The sequence below is a fragment of the Trichosurus vulpecula genome, chromosome 4 (genome assembly GCF_011100635.1).
Source record: "Trichosurus vulpecula isolate mTriVul1 chromosome 4, mTriVul1.pri, whole genome shotgun sequence".
Classification (NCBI taxonomy): Eukaryota; Metazoa; Chordata; class Mammalia; order Diprotodontia; family Phalangeridae; genus Trichosurus; species Trichosurus vulpecula.
Genome location: NC_050576.1, coordinates 3749599 through 3772033, shown reverse-complemented (window position 1 = coordinate 3772033; position 22435 = coordinate 3749599). Strand labels below are relative to the sequence as shown.

The 22435-nt window shown below is 45.4% G+C and overlaps 1 protein-coding gene across 1 annotated transcript in view; it reads right to left on the bottom strand.

Moving 5' to 3' along the window:
• ERICH3 (glutamate rich 3) overlaps positions 1 to 22435 on the bottom strand; it is a 122341-nt gene that overhangs the window by 73854 nt on the left and 26052 nt on the right. Inside the window, exons 5-7 of the mRNA XM_036753409.1 lie at positions 16380 to 16577; positions 11358 to 11535; positions 301 to 487 (exon numbers count right to left, since the gene is read on the bottom strand). Of these exons, the coding sequence (XP_036609304.1) occupies positions 301 to 487; positions 11358 to 11535; positions 16380 to 16577 (563 nt within the window). The remainder of the gene's footprint in view (positions 1 to 300; positions 488 to 11357; positions 11536 to 16379; positions 16578 to 22435) is intronic.

Genomic DNA, 22435 nt, shown 5'->3' with positions numbered 1-22435 from the left:
GGGGGAGGGGACTGGGGTCAGCCTCGAGTAGCCAGGAGCACCGGAGAGGGATCCCCTCAGGCACTGAGGGAGGGGGTTTCAGGCACAGGGCCAGCTGAGGCAGGAGATGGAATTTCCCACCGAGGCAGAAGGTGAAAGCTAGTTTTGCCTGAATGAAGTTTGAGGAGGGGATTATCAGGGAGCCATAAATCTGATGACGTAGAAAAGGGGGCATGGATAAACACAGGGACCAAACAACAGACTGGAAGGGAACATCCTCCACTCCCTCCTCTCCACACCCCCTCTTTTCCATTTCCATACTTGTAGCATGGAGAAGCTCCGTCGATGTTGACAAATCCAAAGTAGCCGTTCTTGCCACCGAGCCTGGACCCTCTGCGATGCTTAAACTCACAGCACGAGCTCAGCCTGTCCAGCTGCATCCCGTTCAGGAAAAACGTCAGGCTGAAGGGGAAGCCGTAATGCCGCTTGGAGATGAACTGAAATGTCTCTGAAAAGAAGGAAGAAAAGCAGGAGTGAAGAAGCGGCGGAGCCCCCCCAGTGTGGCTTTCTGTCCCAGGGATACTCGAGGGGACTCTGGGACAGCCAGTCTTAATTTATTTTTTTTTAATTCTCTAAGGAATAATCATAGGATCGCAGCAGCTGGGTGGCCTAGTGGATAGAACACCAGCCCTGGAGTCAGGAAGGCCCGAGTTCAAATCCAATCTCTGACATGAACCAGCTATGTGACCCTGGGCAAGTCACTTCACCACATTTGTCTTAGTTCCCTCATCTGTCAAGTGAGCTGGAGAAGGAAATGGCAAGCCAGTCCAGGGTCTCTGCCAAGAAAACCTCAAGTGAGGTCACAGAGCTGGACATGACTGAACTGTCTCAAGAACAACAAAAAGGCATAAAGAGCTTAAAGAACCAGCATACCACGGGAAGAAAGCAGTGAGGATTTGAACCCAGGACCTCTCCCTTCAAATGCAGCCTATTTCTACCATACCCCATGGCTGAGAAATCCTGTTCTGGACAAAGACTCTAGAAACCCGTGGCTACTTACCGGACGAAGGGGCTAGAACATGTTTTTACACCATGTATTTTACCCCAATGAACAAAACAGGCATAAAAATACCAGCTCCCGGCAAATAGACTCCCAAATATTTTATAGTGCCTTCAGTAACTTTGAATGGAATTTCTCTTTCTATCTCTTGCTGTTGGGCTTTGTCAGTAATGTATAGGAATGCTGAGGATTTATGTGGGTAACTTTGCTAAAGTTGTTTATTATTTCAAGTAGTTTTTTACTTGATTCTCTAGGATTCTCTAGATAAATCATCATATCATCTGCAAACAGTGATAATTTAGTTTCTTCTTTTCCTATTCTAATTCCTTCAATTTCTTTTTCTTCTCTTATTGCTACAGCTAATGTTTCTAGAACCAAATTGAATAATAGGGGTGATAATGGACATCCTTGTTTCACCCCTGATCTTATTGGGAATGCATCTAGTTTATCCCCATTACAAATAATGCTTGTTGATGGTTTTAGGTAGATGCTATTTATAATTTTGAGGAAGGTTCCCCTTATTCCTATGCTTTCTAGTGTTTTTAATAGGAATGCATGCTGTACTTTGTCAAAGGCTTTTTCTGCGTCTATTAAGATGATCATATGGTTTCTGCTAGTTTTGTTGCTGATACGGTCAATTATGCTAATAGTTTTCCTAATATTGAACCAGCCTTGCATTCCTGGAATAAATCCTACCTGGTCATGGCGTATTATTCTCGTAATGAGTTGCTGCAATCTTTTTGCTAATATTTTATTTAAAATTTTTGCATCAATATTCATTAGAGAAATTGGTCTATAATTTTCTTTCTCTGTTTTAACTCTACCTGGTTTGGGTATTAGTACCATATTTGTGTCATAAAAAGAATTTGGTAGGACTCATTCTTCACCTATTTTCCCAAATAGTCTACAAAGTATTGGAATTAGTTGTTCTTTAAATGTTTGATAGAATTCACATGTAAAACCATCTAGCCCTGGAGATTTTTTTCCTAGGGAGTTCGTTGATGGCCTGCTCAATTTCTTTTTCTGATATGGGGTCATTAGAAATTTCACTTCCTTCTCTGTTAGTCTGGGCAGTTATGTTTTTGTAGATATTCATCCATATCTCTAAGGTTGTCAAATTTATGGGCATACAGTTGGGCAAAATAGTTCCTAATTATTGTTTTGATTTCCTCTTCATTAGAGGTGACCTCACCCTTTTCATTTTTGATACTGGTAATTTGATTTTCTTCTTTCTTTTTTTAATCAAATTAGCCAAAGGTTTGTCAATTTTATTGGTTTTTTCATAAAACCAGCTCTTTGTTTTATTTATTAATTCAATAGTTTTCTTGGTTTCAATTTTATTAATCTCTCCTTTGATTTTCAGTATTTCTAATTTGGTATTTAATTGGGGGTTTTCAATTTGCTCTTTTTCTAGCTTTTTCAGCTGTATGCCCAGATCATTGATCTCCTCTTTCCCTATTTTATTCATGTAGGCATTTAGAGATATAAAACTTCCCCTAAGAACTGCTTTTGCTGCATCCCATAAGTTTTGGTATGTGTTTCATTATTGTCATTCTCTTGAATGAAGTTATTAATTGTTTCTCTGATTTGTTCTTTGGCCCACTCATTCTTTAGAATTAGATTATTTAGTTTCCAATTAGTTTTTAGCTTATTTTTCCATGGTACTTTATTAAAAATGATTCTTATTGCATCATGATCTGAAAAGGATGCACTGACTACTTCTGCTTTTCTGCACTGGATTGTGAGGTTTTTATGCCCTAGTATGACATAATGCTGAGTGAGCGGAGCAGAGCCAGGAGAACGTTGTGCACAGCCACAGATATGTGGATTCCGTGAGGACCAACCCTGACAAACTGCGCTTTTCTCAGCAACCTAAGGGGCAAGGACAACTCCAGGGGACTCACGATGGAGAATGCTATCTTCATTCAGAGAAAGAACTGCGAAGTTTGAATACAGACTGAGGCACACTACATGCTCGCCTTTTCTGCTTCTCTTTTGTTTTTTTTGGGGGGTTTTTTTTTTGTTTTTTTTTTTTTGGTTCTGTTTCTTCTTTCTCATGATTCATTCCATTGGTCAAAATTCTTCTCCACGACTTGACTAGAGCATAAATTAATTCAATGCGAAGTTATACATGACAGTTATATGAGACTTCATGCCGTCTTGGGGAGGGAGGGGGGAGGGAGGGGAGAAAAACTGGAACTCAAAACTATGTAGAACCGTGTGTGGTAAACTAAAAATAAATAAAACACCTTTAAAAAAAATACCAGCTCCCACTTATTGTGGCCCTTTCAGGTTTGGAGGCTGAGGCAGAGGCTCAAGGGTCCGGGAGAGCTGGAGTCGTGCCCGACACAAACGGGCTCCCTCACCCTCCCTCAACCACTGCATGCCTGCCCCACAGTGAGGAGCTGGGCACCAGTGGGGCAGCTCCATTTCCTAGGCCTTGGATTTCAGAAAAGAGTGGCGCCAAAGAGGGGGTCAAGGGTGAGACATCGTGGGGTCCTAGACCATAGACTGGAAGAGAGGGAGCACAGATGGAGGAAGAGCTTTTTGTTGTGTCAAGGCCTCGGCAATGTGGGCATGCGGACAGGGCCTGAAACTGTGATTTCATTGGACCAGGGAAATTCCAGATGAGGAAATGTCCTGCTCCAATGGCAGAAGGTGGCCACATCACCTTGGAGCTGCCCAGAGCACCGACCAGCGGGGTGGTCAGGGTCAGGCCCACAGGCAGTCACATGGGCCGTAAGGGTCAGAGGTAGCTCTCGCACTCCCCCTCCCCATGAGGCCTACTGTCCAGATTCAGACTCCTTCTCTCATCCACTCAGATGTGATAATTCTCTCCCTGCAGTCCTATATCAACCACGAGGCTTTATAAAGCCCCTCTAGATGCCAGAACTGCACCAAGCAAGGCCTGCTTTCCATGGGGGTGGGCCCACAGTCTTTACTAGCCAGGCCTTTAGGTCTCTGCAGTCTAAATTCTGGCCCTGCTACATAGAAGCTGCCCTTTTAGATTCCCCTGCCCTAGGACAGCGCTGTGCTCACCCATTGGGAAACACCGGGGTCCTGCCCTCAGTGAGTTGACAGTCTAATTGAAGGGGGTGTTACAACAATCGGGCTAGCAGCTGCTGTGGGGGTGAGAAACCAACACAATCCCAACAACAAGAATGCTGCAAGCCCAGGTTCTTTTGATCTGCTTTACTAAGGAAAGCAATGTTATGGGGTTAACAATCCTACTTTAATCCAACATACAAATATCATTCACTCAGCTCAGGGGGAAAAGCCAGCACCCTGAGCTTCAGGGCAAATACAAACACAGCAAATAAACACCAATCAACAGACAGATTTCTGTCTGACAAAATCACAATATACAGTTACCAGAGAAGCATCAACATCTGGGTTTTCTTCGAAGCCAGGGAGCTTATAACAATGGCTGGCCTAGAGTCACATGCCCCTCCTGCTGTGGCTCAGAGTTCCAAAAAAGAAAGCCAACCTCTGCGCTTATATATCTTGTTCAGCATCAGAGGTGAGTCACACATGTGACACACCCACGTGACCTAAAAGAGTCACAAAAATGTAACTTAAACCCACGTGGTCTAAAAGCCTCTGATGTCACAAACATGCCACTCAAACCCATGTAAACTAGGCCCTCCCCTGAGGCAAGGAGGTCACCAAGGGCTCCCAATATAATCAAGGAAACAAAGGCCAAACTCTTCAAGGGCACGTGGTTGAACTAAGTGCTAAGAGCTCATTTTGATTGCCAATACAAGGGGAGACAATATATATAAGTTAAGATGAAAAATGAGAGGGTGGCCAACAACATACAATGGTGCAGAAGTCACTGCCCAGCTGTCTAATCCTACGATCCAGAGGGCAGGAGGGGTGGGATGCCAGTGAAGACTGGAGGGAGGCAGGGAAGAGGCCATGGAGAAGACAGATCAGAACTTATTTGGGGCTTAATGGATGGGTGGTGTTGATAAGCAGAAGGGGAAGGAGTGGACCTTCCAAAGGGGAGAGACAGTCTAAGAAAAGTAAGAGAAATAGAATCAGATCAGCACGGGTGTGCAGGTACAATGAGGAGATAAATGAGACCAGAGGCATCTCCCACTGCCAATGAGGAGACAAAGGAGACCAGAAGTATCTCCCATGACCAACGAGGAGACAGAGGAGACTGGAGGCATCTCCCAAAGTCATATAGGCAGGAAACCTCAGAACTGGATGGAGCTTCTGAGAGCTGGACATTTCCGTCCTCCAGCAGTCAGTTGGTTATCTTTCCTGTCAGCTGAAACCCACCGGGCTAAAGCTGACTCTGCTTTCCCCTCCCAATTTTACTTTCTGTGCCAATTTGAAGTGATAGGAAGAAGCTGCTCTGGTCAGAGGTGGCGGCTAGGTGAGGATGGCCCAACAAAGGGTTCTGACTCTAGGCAGAGCCTCTGAAGGTTGATGAGTCCAGGCTGAGAGCCGTGTGCAAGGAAGGTTATCCTCTTGAGTAACATGCTGTGATGTGGATTTCAGAGGCAGAGCCTGAGAGATCTGAGAGTCCCAGAGGCTGGCTGGAGAGCAGGGATGTGACCTAGGAAGGGAGGGCACAAGCACTCGGGACAGACGGGTGACCAGAGAAGGACTGAGAGGGAAAAATCCACGGGGCTGGGGGACTGACTGGCTGTGGGGGATGAACCATAACAGACCACACCAAGAGCAGGAAGGGCCCTTCCAGGCTGTCCATCCAACCCCTTCATTTTACATAGGAGTGTTTCAACAATCTGGCTAGCAGCTGCTGTGGGGGTGTAAAACCAACAACAACCAGCTCACAGCATGCTGCAAGCCCAGGTTCTTTTGATCTGCTTTACTAAGGAAAGCAATGTTAAGGGGTTAACAATCTTACTTTAATCCAGTATACAAATATCATTCACTTAGTTCAAGGGAAAAAGCCAGCACCCCGAACTTCAGAGCAAATACAAACAAATTACAAACATCAACAGACAGACCAAATACAATTCATAGTTACCAACATCTAAGTTCAGCCGGAGAGCTCATAACAAGGGCTGTCCCAGAGTCACTCATGCCACCACGGCTGTGGGCAAGAGCTCCGAAAAAGAGAAAGTCAACCCCTGGTTTTACATCTTTTTCAGGGTCAAGGGTGAGTCACAAATGCAACTCACCCACATGACCTGAAATCGTCACAAAGATGAGACTTGAACCCACATGGTCTAAAAGCCTCTGATGTCCCAAACATGTCACTCAAACCTATGTAAACTAGGCCCTCCCCTAAGGCAAGGAGGTCACCAAGGGCTCCCAATCTAATCAAGGAAACAAAGGCCAAACTCTTCAAGGGCACGTGGTTGAACTAAGTGCTAAGAGCTCATTTTGATTGCCAACACAAGCAGGCAACTGGAATTCAGAGAAGTCGAGGGACTTTCCCCCAATTAGCTCTGCAAAGGATGGAGATGAAGGAAAGGTTATGCTTATCTCTAAGGTTCTTAGTCTGGGGGATAGGAGAAATGATGCCAGATTGACAAAGACAGGAAGGCTGGAAGGGGGAGCCCACGTAGGCATGTGTCCGTGCATGTATGTGAGTGTGTGTGTGTGCGTGCACATGTGTGAAGGTTGAGTGAGGCTTTAGGCAACAGCAAATTATTCAAGTAAAAAGTTGGAGAAATGGGACTTGAGCTCAGGTGGAAGGACGCCAGCAAGGTGTCAGTATTAAGACAACAGGATTGCAGACTGAGAGCTGAAAGGAGCTCTGAGGTCATCTGATCTGATCCCCTCATTTTACAGACCAGGAAACTGAGGCCCATAGAGGGGTCAGAGTCAGTAACTGGTAAAGCCTAGCTTCATGTTCAGTGAGGGAGCAGCCAAGATGGTGGAAGAGGGGGAGGCAATGCAGCTCAGCTTCTCTACCAAAGGCCCAAGAAATGGGTCAGACTGAAGGTAATCAGGAGATCTAGGGGGTCACCCCAGAGGCACGTGACCGGGCAGGAGCCGAGCAGAGGAGCAGGCTGCAATAGAGCTTGGAGCAGGGCAGGGACACAGCACCAGTCAGTTCTAGCCAGCGATTTCATGACCAGCTACAAAAACCCAGATGACAGGGGAGAGATTTTCCCACATCTCTGAATGGGGGTTCAGGGCAAGAGAAGCGGCATGCCCATGAAGTAACCGATGTCTGGGTCACAGGCATCCCTGACTCACAAGTGTTTCCCTTGTTGAAAAAAATAAAATTAAACAACTTATATGTTCATTTCAGGATTTTTCAGAAAGGCTTTTATGGCAGCCACAATGGGACAGGCCGGCCTGCCATTGACTCTGCCATCTTCCCAACAGGTTACTAGGCATCGATACGGAAGGAGGGAAGGCTAAGGAGGACTAGTCTCTTGTGTGAGGTAAGGGTGAGCTCCTTGAAGGCAGGGACTGGGTTATTTCTTCTCTGTGTCCTTGGTACTTAGTGAAAAGCATGGCACCTTGTAAGCGCTTAAGAAATGCTTCCTCTTCATTTCATTCATTCATTTATTTAAATTACAAAAATACCAATGGAGACTATCACTGACCTGGAAGGACAATTCCCTAATGGAAGCCACTCACGGGGCAGTTGAGGAAACAGAAACCCTGGAGGTTGGGGAATTGGTCACAACTGGGCAGCGTGTTGGAGGTGGAGATGGGAACAGTACCATAACATCCTCATTTCAAGTCTTTCTCCTCTGCCATTTTCTATTTTTTAAATGACTCTCTATTCAACTTGTAAAAAATAGTTAATGACCAAGGCAGCACGGGAGAAACAATCAGCATGGGAGAAGTAATCATTTGAAAGCCCAGGACGCAAAAACAAAGGGGTCATGAACGACGAAATAAAGGGAAGTATTTTTTCATAGAAAAAATGTACCTATCATATGACTGTGAAATTATCTTACTGTGATATCCCATTAAAGGAACAAGACTGTACTCAATGACACTGGACCAGCCGAATGATGCGCTGATGGGAAGAGTTCGTTTTTAATGAAATTGACTGCGTGGAGCACGGCCACCCTCTTCTCTGCGGGAGTGTTGAACGAGCTGATCGTGTTTCCCCGAATGGCTCAATGCTGACTGGTAAAAAGGGCAGCGTCTTTCCAGCCCCGCTAAATTGCTCCAATGGCAGGACCCGGAGTCAGCTCTGGGTTGTACAGTTTTTCAATTCTGAACAATTACTTTTCTAGCAATCAAAGGGCCCTCGAAGGTAAAATCATCAGGGGAGCAGGATACAATTATACACGTCTCCATACTTTGCCATTGTGTGAGTCTCTCTGCTAAGCCACGGCAAACAGCAATGAGTCCGGGGATAAATCTGTATGTACTGTGTCACGGAGCAAAGGGCTGTTCCTTCTTCTGTAACCTTAAATCTGACTTCCGTCTCAGAGCCTGGGTGCAGTGTACAGGAGAATTAATTCAGCTAAATCTCAGGGCCTCATTCGTTAGTATGCATCAATGTTGTCTATGGCTTTTCCAGAAGCCCCATAAACATTCTGCTGAATAAAACATTACCTGGCATGCAAGGCTGGCTTAATTGTATTAATTCCAATTTGAGCCTACAAACTGTTTTCAATAAACCTTTTAATAGAGGCACTTGGAATTACAGTTTGTGTTTGCATAACAGGAAGCAGGTGTCGGGTGGCTTGGCACACCCATGCCACTCTTTGGGAGCGACTTGATATCCCCAGCAGAAGCCTTGGAAATTTAAGGGAGCTGATATCATCACCTCGTTTGGACCTCATAACAAGTACAGAAACTCAGCAAGTACCGCAGATAGGGCTGCCACCATTTTCTGCACAGCTGAGGCTCAGCCAGGGGGAGGGATTGGTCATGGTCCCACCTCTAGCATCAGCCATGGGCTTTGAATTCCTATAGATAAAAGCCCCCTGAGGGCAGGCACCTTTTCATTTTTTCTCTCTAGATCTCTAGCTCCTAGCATGGGGCCCAGTCCATTGGAAGAGAGACAAGGATCAGACTTGCAATCTCATCACTACAGGGTGAGGGAGTTTCTGCCAAGGAATATCAGCAGCTTTTCTGCCACCCAGCACTCTGAAAGGCCGGGTGACTTACCCGGGGCCACACAGCCAATGTTCTCTCTAGGGCACGACTGGACCCCTTTCCCAGGACTTTTTGACTTTGACGCTGCTCACTCAGCCATGCCTCGCACTAATGGGGGACTCTTAATAAATGCCTGGTGATCAATTCCTGACTCCAAGTCAGTTCTGACGGGGATTGGACACAGGCAACAGGATTCCTTCTCAGTTCTACTCCAAGCTGTCTGGGTGACCCTAACAAAGTCGCCACCCCACCTTCACTGTAGTTTGCTCAGATCCAAAGTTAAGAGATTGGAAACATGATTGGTTGGCTCCTTTCAGCTTGAATCTTCCATCATTGTGACACAGCAAAGAATCATCAGTCTGCCAAGCGAATTTTAATTCAAATATGTAATAGGATAAAATTCATATTGAAAATCCGTAAAAGTATTTTTTATTTAGCTGAATTAAAAATAAAGTGCTTTGTAGGCACCAAAACATTGGCTTATTAATAGTCACACACACGTACACAACATACAAGAAGTGTGGGTGGTGGTTTCCGTTATGTTACGTCTATTTAAACAGAACCTAGAAGACAAGTCAGCTAAGCCCTTTGGGCTTCACTTTTCCTCATCTGTAAAATGAGGAGATTAGATTAGGTCCCTTCCAACTCCAAATCTCTGATTTTATGGGAGAAGAAATCGATGAATTCACCATTTAGATCATAGGACCTGGTTTGGGAGCTAAAAGGGACTGAGAAGTCATCTGATCCAACCCACCCATTTAATGGATATTAAATATTGAGGCCTAAAGAGATTGAGTGAGTGTCCCAAGGTCACACAGATGAGACTGAGTGATAGAACCCGGAGGTTCTCTGACTCCCCACCCCACGTCCTTTCTCCTTTGCTGCTACATATCGATCTCAGAATCACAAGAATCGAAAACCGCCAGGGCAGGAAATGGGCCTCCACGATCACCAAGTCCTGCTCCTCCCTGATAAAGGCTCCCCACTACAGCCCAACTGACAACTGGGCACCCAGTTTTTGCCAGGGGACCTCCAGGGGGAAGGAGCCCCCGACTTCACGCTGCAGTCCATTTCATCTTTGGAAAGCAACAATCGATGAGAGCTTCGCTGTGACATTGTCTATTCACTACTTTCTTCTCACATTTAAGCCAAAGTTGCAAACTCAATCCTTTTCATTGTTAATTTTCCCCTTTTACTTTTAGTCAAGGAAGTTAGGATGACTGAAAGTAACAATTTCCCCCATTTCTTTCCTGCCTCACCATTACATAAAGAATGTCAAACCAGAAGAAAAGTTTCTATTTGAATGAATATCTGGAAACAAGTCCTTAAAGATGACATTTCTTTCTAGACATATTTTCACAAATAAGCTATTAAAACACTAATGTCTGAGAGAAATAAAAGCATAGTTACAACTCTCCACTTCACTATTGTTCCACATAGCTGGATATGTGAGAGATTTGTGGTTTCATCAGCACTGGGGGACTTCCAGTGTGAGAACTCTCTCTGCCAACAAAGACCGCAACCCATCTATGACTTAGTAGATAAGTCTTCAAGAGCTGCCCCGGGCTCAGAAAGGTTAAAGTACTTGCCTATGGTCATATAACTATTCTGAACCAGCTGGGGTAGGAACCCATATCTTTCTGTCTCTAAGGCCAATCTTCTCCCTATTATAATATGTTAAAAACTCTAATGCACAGCTAAATATCAAAAGTCAGATACTGAGATTTGGTACATGAGAAGTTGCTTCAGAGAGCAGATGGTCTGGGGCTAACTCTATGATCAAGTTATGATGGAAACAAACAGAAAGGAACATTCATCCCAGATGCCAGACTTGCCCACCATACGAGGGGCATGCTTCACAGTGATGTTCATCAGATTTGTGATTTGAGGTCAAGGTGGAATCTGTAGAGAACAAACCATCATCCAAGTATATTTCTCTCTGAATAAGTGAGGCTATAATTCACAATGGCAGCCCCACCAAGAAGCATGGCCTTCTAGGACAGCTTACTCCTGCAACCTTTGGATAATCTCTCTCCCCGAATTAATCTGCTATCTGCTTAAATCATGCCACCTTCTTTTTCACACAATCTATGAGAGTCATCGCTGCCTTAATTCTACTTGCTAAGAAGCAGTAAATCTCTATTTGCTTTAAGGCAGGCAGTCTATAAATCCCAGAATATGCTCCCAGAGCAGGGCTGGTAATTTTTGTCTATACCCTCACCTCCAACCCCTAGGTGAGAACTCTCTCTGGTGGGACTGATACCTTTTTCAAGGAGTTTGCCTTGGAAGACACAAAGGTTTTCCCCACCGCAGTGCTGCTGATAAATTTTGATCTCGTCTTTATAATTCATGTCGTCATGATTCAGGTGCACACTCTTCCCCCAATAGATCATAGTGATGAAGGCGTTACTGTGCAAAGATTTGTGATATCTTCCTGAGTCCTGGAATGAATGAAGAAAGCACTCATTAAGTAACCAGCAAGATGAAGACAGCCCAAAGTCCATTCTCTGTCGCTCTCAGTGGCAGACCTAAGAAAAGGTAGTCTTTAATCCACAATAAAATGAAGCAAAACCCACTTTTTTAGAAAAGCAATCTATGTCTTTTCAGGCAAGAAGAATTCCTTTGAACAACCCCATCCAATCAATGATCACATGGGGGGTGCATTATAATGGGCTCCTTCAGTGTGTATTGGTGGACTAGACATCCACTGAAACTCTTTCCAACTTTCAAATTCAGTGATTCCATGATGTGGGGGAGTCAGAGGAGGCCTCTGGAAAGAGGCAGCACCTTATCCTGAGCTTTGACTTTACCCAAGGCTTACAAAGGATGGAGATGAGGAAAAAGACCATTCCAGGCATGGGGGCCCATCTGTGCAAAGGCACTGAGGTGGGCAACGGGATATCATATATAGGTAACACTTCGTGGATTGTAAAGTGTGAGGTGCCACCTGCTCTTCCTCATGAGGATGCTAAAGAGACCATGGTGGAGGAGCATCACTGGGGCCAATCCCAGGAGCACTGCTGGATGGGATCAGGCTGCCATATGTGACACAAAAGAAAGAAGGAGCAGCATCAGAGTAAGAATGAGAGAAGCTACGGCAGTCACATGACAGGAGGTCAGGATGACGGATAGCCTGTCCACATGCTCCCCGGTAGCCTCATACCACAAGGATGCAAGAATGATGCAAGTGTTTATTAAGTGCTTACCGGCCCTGTGCTAAACTAAGAACACAGATGGACAAGATACAAGGACGGCAGTCTTCAATCCTCAAGAAGCTTGTGCACTAATGGGGGAAAATAGCATGTCAAAGGAGCTGGGCAAGGAGCGGCTGGAATAAAAACGCTGCATAATTCCAAGTCCTTCCCTTTATCCTGCCTACACCCATCCAGGCATGGACTTGTCCTCTCTGATAGAAGAGCTCCTGGCTGAAGGAGTGTTTCAGTGATGACACGTGCACCCACAGGGCCTGGCCCCTAGCAGACGCTTCACAAATATTCATATGATGGATTTCAAGACAAAATGGAAACCCTCAGCTCTGTGGGCACACCGCCTGTGATGAACACATGGGAAATCCCCCAGGATGGGCCACCATGGATGGCTTGGGATCTGCACTGTTTTAGGAGACTTCTATATGGATAAGGTCACAGGTCCACTGGAGCATTTCTGTGTCTGAGGAGAATTATTTAATCCATCCATGAAGAATTGCACATTGGGTGAACCCAGGCATAACAGCCATTAGAAAGGGGCTAAAGGAATAAGTATTTATTAAGGGCCTTCTATCTGCCAGGCACTGGACTAAGTGCTTTTACAAATATGACCTCATTTGACCCTCCACAGGACTCAGATGATGGACCTAAAGATACTTTCCTCAGCCTGAGCTCACTATTCACTTTTCATTTGTTCATTCATTCACCCTAAGACTTGTATTAGATGTGTGTGTTTGAATCCTGACTATGTGAAGAGGGTGGATGTGTACATCAACAGGGAGACAGAAGAGGGGTGGATGGACAGGGACAGTAAAACATGGGCAGGTACTCAATGTGCACACAAAGCTGTGCATTTTATTTACCAGAACATGAGGTCTGACCCACTGTATTTTTGACAAATTCAAAATAAAAACAATGGTAAGAGTTGGCTTCCAGTGAATCCCAGACTGCAGATGCATGAAGATTTGTTGCGACATGGCCCCTGTGCACTGCCGATGCCTCAGGTGAATGCCTCCAAAGAGCCCGCACAACTTCAGCAACCTTCTGGAAGGGAGGAATACACAGGACGGACAATGCCAAACCTTCCAACCCCAGTTGCAGCTCTGCATCTCTGAAGATTTTTTTTTTCAAACTCTTCACCTCTCTAAGACAACGTCGGGAAAATCAACCAGACCTGAAACCCAGCACACACAAGGGCTGAGCACTATGATCAGGAACACAGTGCAGACCCTAAGAATTCAATAAAACTAGCCTAATGGAGACTTACACAGAGTGCAAACACAGGGCTGATCAGCAGCACCAGCACACGTCATCAGAGCAAATTACCAGACAGAACAGATTATGCCTCTCCTGAAACACAGACTGAAAACAAGCATCTCTACCACCGGCAGAGGCCTCACCCAGGGTTCCTGCCATCCTTCACTTTTGTGTGCATGTGTAGTAAGAGAGAGGGGGCCAGGGGTGGGAGGGGGCACCCATGCAAACAATGAGCATTAAGTTGGCCTAATGAAAGTCTAGTCTAAAAGCATTAGTATCCAGAGATCCCGGGTCTAAGATGTTCATTTACAGATGAGGAAACTGAGGACCAGGGTGATTAAGTGGGTCTTGCCCATGGTCAAACAGGTAGTAAGTCCTCTGGCACCAAGTCCACCCTTCTTTCCATTGAAACATTTTATCTCCTATTAAAAAACGATACTCGATTAATCACCTTTAAGTACCACTAAGTGTATGTTGGACCCTGGGCAAAGTGCAAGGCAAAGGCATGGTTCCTGCCCTCAGACAGCTCACAGTGCAATGAGGGACACTGCATACAAACAACTATATACCTACAAGACACATACATATGAGTTTGTGGGGATCACAAATGGAGGGAACTTAGCAATGTGTGTGGGAGGAAGTGGGGAACTGTGAGTTGAGACAATATGAGAAAACTGACCTTGCATAGCCCATGATCCATCCATCCCTTCCTTAAAAAAATAATTCTCTACCCTTTGGACAAGAATAGCCCCATCTGGCAGCCCTGTAAGTTCTTGAAAAATCCTGCCTTATCCTTCCAGCTGCAGAGCCAGACACTGGACGATTGAGAAAATGGACCATCACAGGATTCTGGAACTAGTAGGAACCTGAGAGAATCTGTTGGGTCTCCCTCTCATTCACTGATAAGGAAACTGAGAGTGGAAATGACACACTCAGGACCACTTAGATCCCTCTAGCAGAGCTGGGCTAGAAAGCTGGCTTCAGAGTCCTTTGACCCCACACACGATATTCTTTCCCACTTTGCACCAAAAAGGTACAAAATCCCAGGGAACGTCTGTCACACTTGCTTCAGGCAGAGCAATGACCAAAGCACAATCAAAGCCTGGCTGGTTCCCTCATCACTTACAATAAGTGAGATGCCAACTGGCATTGTCCAATACGACAATAATAACTGGACGAGACCATTTTAAAAGGGCCACTCCTGAAATTAGACCCTGTTTGAGCAGTCCCAGATCTTAGTTGGAGGGGTCCTGAGCCATGGGTTACAACCAACCACTGAGGAGATAAAGAAAAGCTTCACAGAGGTGGTGGCAAGCTTTCTAAGAAGCTCTCCAGCTCAACATACTTAGTGGTGCTTTGAAGTTCAGTTCTTACAAAGGCACCATCGAGGCCACCTAATCCAAAGTTCCTAAAAATTCTCATTATTTTCTAGCATATTCTATATGTTACAACACAAGGCAAAGTAAATAGATTATTGGACTTATAGTCAGAAACTCTCAGGCTCAGATTTCACCTCTGAAGCCATGTGAGCATAGGAAAGTTCCTTAACATCACTGATCCCATTTCCTTATCTGTGAAATACGAATAATACTGTCTTTTGTACATGCCTTATAAGGTTGTTGTAATGATCAAGTTAAATAATGTACATAAAATGTCTTGTAAACTCCAAAGCACCAGATAAATAATGGTTGGTTGTAGTTGTAGAGGAGGTGAGGAGACAGAGAGAGGAAGGAGAAAAAGGAAGAGAAAGAGGAAAAGGAAAAGAAGGTGAAGGAGGAAGAAGAGGAGAAGCAAATATGGAGAAGGAAGAAGAGATTGGAAGGAAAAGAAGAAGGAGGAGAGAAGGGCAGGAAAAGAAAGATGAAAAGGGAGAAGAAGAGAAAGGGAAGAAATAAGGAGGAAGAGAAGGAGGAAAAGTGGAGAAAATATGGAGAATGAGGATGAGAAAGAGAAGGGGAAGAAAAGAAGGATGGGGATGAAGAAAAAGAGAAAGGGAAGACAAGGAAGAGAAAGGGAAAGAAAAGAAGGATGAGATAGGATGAGGAAGAGAAGAGAAAAGATGGAGGATAAGGACCGAGGAAGAGAAGGAAAAGGAAAAACATGAGGAGGAGGAGAAAAAGGAGGAAGCCATTACTCAACTCACTACTTAAGGCGTTATGTCTAATCAACTGAAATGCCATGAAATTATTGGAACTTCTTTCTCTAGTTTTCTATCAGTGGAATCTCAGCAGCAGTTTCTGTTTATTCAGTGAACAGAGCTCTCATTCTTACTCCTTCTGAATTTAACACACAATTAAATTGAGCGAGAAGGTCATTTGGCTTCCTAGCAGACCATGCCTAAGTTTACCTGGCTCTTAAATTCCTTCCTGCCTCAGTATTTTGAGGGACTAAGTCTAACAAAATGTAATTAATGCCTTCCAAGAACAGAAGGAGAGACTCTTCAAGATGAGGGTCATACTTGGCTGTGCCTCATTAAAAATCAACTTTAATGTTTGACCCAAAGGCAGATGAAGCTTCTGATGCCATACTAAGACATGAATCAATCGAATGAGAGGCTAATTAGGAAGTGGGGATGGATTACCGGGTGGTTTTGATCACAAGACTGGTTAACAATTCTCTTCCTGAGTATGTTGAATTGGCTATTCCAGCGGACTGCTCACAGCCTGCATTTCTGTTGCACTGGCGTCAGCAATTACATTTAGAAAATTTATTCCACATCTTTGCACTGGCCACTCTGCATATCATTACCCCAATTTTCTCCCTGTGCCCTTGAAAAATCTAACTTTGCTGTAAATGTGCAAACAAACTGGCTCAGTAATTACCCTGTGAGGATCTGGGAGGTTTGGGGCTGTGGTCGGGCGGACTCTTCTCCTCCATGCCTCGATGCGACCTTTGCTGATCATCTTCTCATTTCTTGGGGATGGTGGCGGAGGCACAGGCATCAAATACTCATTAATAATGGGCAACTGATAGGGAGCCACTCCATGGGAAAGTTCTGAAGTGTTCTTGTACCTTTCGCCCTGGAAACATATGTCCTGACATTAGAATTCATTTAATAAAGGAGAAAAAACCACCCGGATTGAACCAGCTCGCACAAATCAGCATATTCAATATTTAGAAGTCATTCTGATATTCTGGTCTGGAGTCCTGGGACAAAGTTTTAGGCACCATCATTGCCCCTTACTTTCTATGTGACCCTGAAGAAGTCTTTCTCTCTGGATCTCAGATAGGTCAAATGTCAAATGAGCAAACAATACCCTCATACCTGTACCTCACAGGCCCGTAACAAAGGTCAGATCAGACCCTGCAGAGCCCAGCCTTGTGTGGCTTAAAAATGAGATATCAACGTGCGGATTCAGGTCCAGGCCACATAGCGAGACTTGGGCATTTTCCACTGGCACTAAGATTCTGGGATTCTGAGTTCTCTCGCTTGGTTGGTGTAGCTGGTGATCATACCCATCACTGCACCAGAATTACTGAACCCTGTCAAATCTCCTTGTCGATATATGTGAAAGCCTAGGAGAAAATCCAGGGTCTACCGTTTCTTGGCAATAGGGCAACCCAGAACTTCTTCCTGGGACCCAGAGACAAGGGAGCTCCCTAGTCAAGTGCATTTAATAGGGGGTGAAAATTAAGATTTCTGATTTCCAAACTCATATATGTGGCCCTTCGGCCAATGCTTAACCCACCTGTGTCCACATTTCAGTTTTCAACCACTCCCCAAGTGCAGATGAAGACTTACACTAGCCAATCCATTATTGTGCTAGAGATCATGGGGGCTTATTCCCCTGAGGGTCAAACATAGACCAACTCCTAGTTTTGGCATTCAAAGCCCTCCATATCCTGGTTCCAGCCTATCTTATCAGCCTCATTATACAAACACAACCCTTCCCCATGCTCTTCAGTCTAGTCAAAATAACTTCTTACTATTTTCACCTCCAACACTCTACCTCTCACCTCCACGTTTTTGCATAAACTGTGCACAACACCCACAATTCACACCCTAAGAATCCCTACTTTTCTCCAAAGCTCAGTTTGAATGATGCCCCTACACGAAGCCTTTCCTGATCCCCTCAGCTTTGGCACCTTTGTCCCCTTTAGAATTTACCCTGCATTTATTTTGAATATGGAAAGGCAGCCTGAGAGAGACTGTGGCCTGCAGAGCTGATCTCAGAGCCTCCTCATCTGCCGGATCCATACTGGCAGGGTGACCTTTCCTTCCCAGGGCTCGCCCTCACACCTCTCTATGTTGTAGAGAATTTGTCAACCTGTTCTGGTAGAAGGACTTTTCTCACGCGGTAGTCCTGTACACCAAGGAAATCACCGGGCCAGACCCTCTGATGTACTGGTACATGGACTGGCTTGCCAGAGCTGGACAGAGCGTAAGGTCCTTGAGGGCTGGGCCTCAGTCACCTGTATCTCTGTGTTCCTGCCACCTATCACAGTGCCTAGGTCCCAGAGGGTGCTTAATAGATGCCACTGATTGGTTTTCCACTTGAGCTATTTGTTGTCGGAACTGCTATTGGACATGAATCTTTCACAAAATGTTTTCATGATGATGAAGGAAGTTACCAATAGGTTCCTATAAAGGACATGTGACCAGTCATTCTTACCCTCTCTTCCCACTGGCAGCACAGTCTACACTGCTTGAGGCAGGGCAGTGAGAGAGCCTAGAGTTGGAGGGGACCCTCAGGCACCACGTAGCCCAACCCCCTCCTTGGACAAAAGAGGCTCCAGGGGTCACAGCTGACAATCACCCAGATGGGTTCGAGCCCAACAGCCCCGACTCCAGGGCCACTCTTCTTTCCTCCATGCTATTCTGAGACCAGAGGTCGAATCCTGGCACCAACACTCAGAAGCTTGCTATGAGAAACACGTAAACTCATCTTGAGCCACATTTTTCTCCTCTATAAAGTGAGGATACTAATACTCCTACCACTACACCTCAGAGGCCCAAGAAGAAAAGCACTGGTGAAGTCCAAGGGAACAGGACCCTCGGAAGGACCTGTGGTTTCCTGAGTGCGAGGAGCTTCCACCTTGCACACTCCCTACCCTCAGGCAGATTCCTGACCACCTCTGACTAGTAGGCGCGTCCTGGGAAGGGGCTGGAGGCACTGCTGGTTCAGAAATACTAAGAGTTAATTAGTAGAAGCTAGCATCATGTGACACTGCTAAGGTTCACAAAACACTTAACGAATGTCATCCACCCTGGAAGGCAGGTGTCATCACTATTTCCATCTCACACATGAAGAAACTAAGTCAAAGATTAAGTATGTGACCCCACCCACACTATTGTATGAGGCCAGATTTGAACCCAGGTCCTCTAGACTCCAGGCCTGGTGCTCTATTCACTGACCACCAGCTGACCAGGCTTTTTGAGCTCATGGGTCTCAGAGGCAGGATTTTAACCCCGGCCTTCCTAACTACAAGCCTAGCCTCTGTCCAGTACACCACAAAACCTCAAGTTACCATACAAATGGAAATTCTCGTGGACGGTGCCTCCCCACACACAATAGTTGCTTAATAAATGCTTGCTAGGGGACTGGCTGGGACAATGAATGACAATGACCAACACTTCCACATCACTGGAAAACTGACAAAACCTTTGACATCAGCTCATCTGGACGCTTAGCTGCTTGGCTTCTGCCCAGACAGAGAGAAGAGCAATGGCCTGACCTTAATTTAGGTCACAATGAAATTCCTTCTGTCAACTGCAGTGATCTCTTTGGTGGGTTTAACAGCCCCCAATGTAACTAAATCTCCCACAGTGTGCATCTCCTCAAAGGGACCCAAACCCACCCAATCCCTCCAATCCAGAGCAACAGGCATTCATTTAGATTTGCCCACACGTAAGGCTGTCATCATCATAACGTTTGTCCTTCACAACAGAACTCCTTCACTAACGAAGGTGCTAATTATTCTTCCTCTTTAGGGAACTTGACTTCATGGTTCTCTGACCTCCTCTTAAAATTATCAAAAACATTCCCATCACATCTACTGAAGTGTGTGATCTATACCTAAACGGTAACTTCAGAAAGGCAACAGAATCAAAGATTGGGGATGGTTCGCTGGGCCCTTGGCCAATCCTTTCTACAATGTTCGCCCTTCTCATGAGTCAAACCCCAAGCAATTTCATACCTTGATGGGAAACAAGATGCCATGCACATCGCATCTATTTCAGGGCTTTTCATTTCCTTGCTTTTGTGAATCTGTTAACACCCCTCACTCTGGAAGGGCCCCTCCCCAATGCCGAGCCCAGCAAACAGGATTTTGTCTGTAGAGCCAGAGAGTGGGTGGTCACAGGAGATTACAGCAAATGGTGCCCAACTCCAAGTCAAGGAGAGGGACACCAATGGTCATGGTAGAGGCAGCTTGTGCCTTGCTAGGCTAGACATGAGTCCACACTTCCTGCTCTGTGAGGGCTGTCTCAGAGGTCAGAGGCCCCTGTCAGAGGCAGGACAGTAGGGAATGAGATCAACCACCATTATCTGGCCAAGGGAGGGGGGAGCGGTCCTGCCTTCCCTTGAGCCCACCAAGCTCCCAAGTCCAGCCACCACCACTCCCAACCATAAGCCCCAGGTCCAGAATTCCTCTAGAGTTTACTAAAGGCTGGTCCTGCTGGATATCTAAGTCAAACAATCTGCTTGTTTACACATCTCTGCTGTTTGCACGCTGCCACATCCACAGACGTGAATTGGCCATGTCTGGGTTTCTTGGGTCCAGATCAATGCACCCAGATTTTAATACTCGTGGGATGCTAATGATTATGTAATGTTTAGCTTATCAGTTCTAAGAGTAAGAACAAAGGCAAGGCATTAGCCCAACATGTTTGGCTGTTTCTCTGGAGATTTGGCTCACTGTGCTGAGGGGAACCCTGAGCATAGCCAATGCAAAAAGGAGACAGTGCCTAGGCTGTGTGGGTAGGGGCTGTTTCAACAATTCGGCTAGCAGCTGCTGTGGGGGGTGTAAAACCAACAACGACCAGCTCACAGAACACTGCAAGCCCATGTTCTTTGATCTGCTTTACTAAGGAAAGCAACATTAAGGGGTTAACAATCTCAATTTAATCCAGCATACAAATGTCATTCACTTAGTTCAAGTGAAAAAGCCAGCACCCTGAACTTCAGAGCAAATACAAACAAATTACAAACATACATTCATAAACAGACCAAATACAGTTCATAGTTACCAACATCTGAGTTCAGCCAGGAGCTAGACAACGGCTGGCTTAGAGTCATGCATCACTACTGCTGCAGCTCAGAGCTTTGAAAAAAGAAAGCCAACCTCTGGTTTTATATATTTTGTTCGAGGTCAAAGGTGAGTCACACATGCGACTCAACCACATGACTGAAAATTGTCATGAAAATGCAACTTAAACCCACGTGGTCTAAAAGCCTCTGATGTCACAAACATGTCACTCAAACCCATGTAAACTAGCCTTTCCCTTTAGGCAAGGAGGCCATCAAAGACTCCTAATATAATCAAGGAAACGAAGGCCAAACTCTTCAAGGGCACTTGGTTGAATAAGTGGCTAACAGCCCATCTTGATTCCCAATACAGGGGCTCACAGCTGACCCTGTTCTGAATGAATCCACAATGTCCCGAGATGAGAAGCAGCTGATCTACAGAGAGAGACAGACAGAGAGACAGAGACAGGGAGAGGGAGAGTGGGAGAGAAGGAGGGGGAGGGGAGATAGAGATGGGGGGGTGGGTCCCTGGCACTCTGAAGACCAGAGAGGGGCTCAGCATGTACCCAGCACTTCTGCCCAGCAGGGTATGGTCAAATTGCCAAGATGGTGTAATATCAATTAAATTGGGCCTTTCTTACTGTTTTAAAATGATTAATTAAGTGTCTTTGAGTCTTATTAGGTGCTAAGCCCCAGGCCCAAACCCCTATTAGGTGCTAAACCTATGTGGGTGTGAATTGGTAACTAAGGTGGGGCCCCAGGTGGGGCTAACTAAGGGAGACCTGATTAGATCTTTGCTCCTAAGTTTGCCCCAAACCCCTAATTACTAGGTGCTAAGCCTATGTGGGTATGAAGCTCCCAGGGTCCTAACGGAGGTGCTAACTCCAGAGCCAATCATAGGAGCCTAAGTTCTGGTCGCTCAGATGATGTTTGATATCGTCTGAAACTGTATAAAAAAGGGAAGATAGAGCCATTTACTCAGGGCTCTCACTCTTGGTGGTGCGCTGATGTGGAGACTCCAGGCAGCTGTACCTAAGAGCCCTCCAGCTTTCCCAGATGTCTGGACTTGGTTTTCTTGGTAACTATGAATTGTATTTGGTCTGTTTGTAATTTGTTTGTATTTGCTCAGAAGTTCAGAGTGCTGGCTTTTTCCCCTGAACTAAGTGAGTGATATTTGTATGTTGGATTAAAGTAAGCTTGTTAACCCCTTAACATTGCTTTCCTTAGTAAAGCAGATCAAAAGAACCCATGCTGGCAGTGTTCTTGTTGTTGGGCTTGTGTTGGTCTTTCACCCCCACAACAGCTGATAGCCAGATTGTTGTTACAGATGGAAGTGAGTGGCTCCAAATGAGCAGAGTCAAATGGGATCAGAAGAGTGGATGTTAAGGCCCTCAGAGGTTAAAAATTTAAGATGTGGAAACAGCACAAATCTCTTGATTAAAGAGATTCTTTTTTACTTTTGGGTTAGTCCTTCAAATGCCCCCTCCCTCTATTTTCAGATAGAACTTAGGACTCTGTCCTAGGACATCACTTCTCTGTCTCTCTTTCTTCTCCCACTCCCCACCCTGCCCCATGTCTGTCTGTCTCTGTGTCTCTCCTCTCTCTCTCTCTCTCTCTCTCTCTCTCTCTCTCTCTCTCTCTCTCTCTTTCTCTCTCTCTCTCTCTATCTCCAGACAATTCTCAGATCTCCT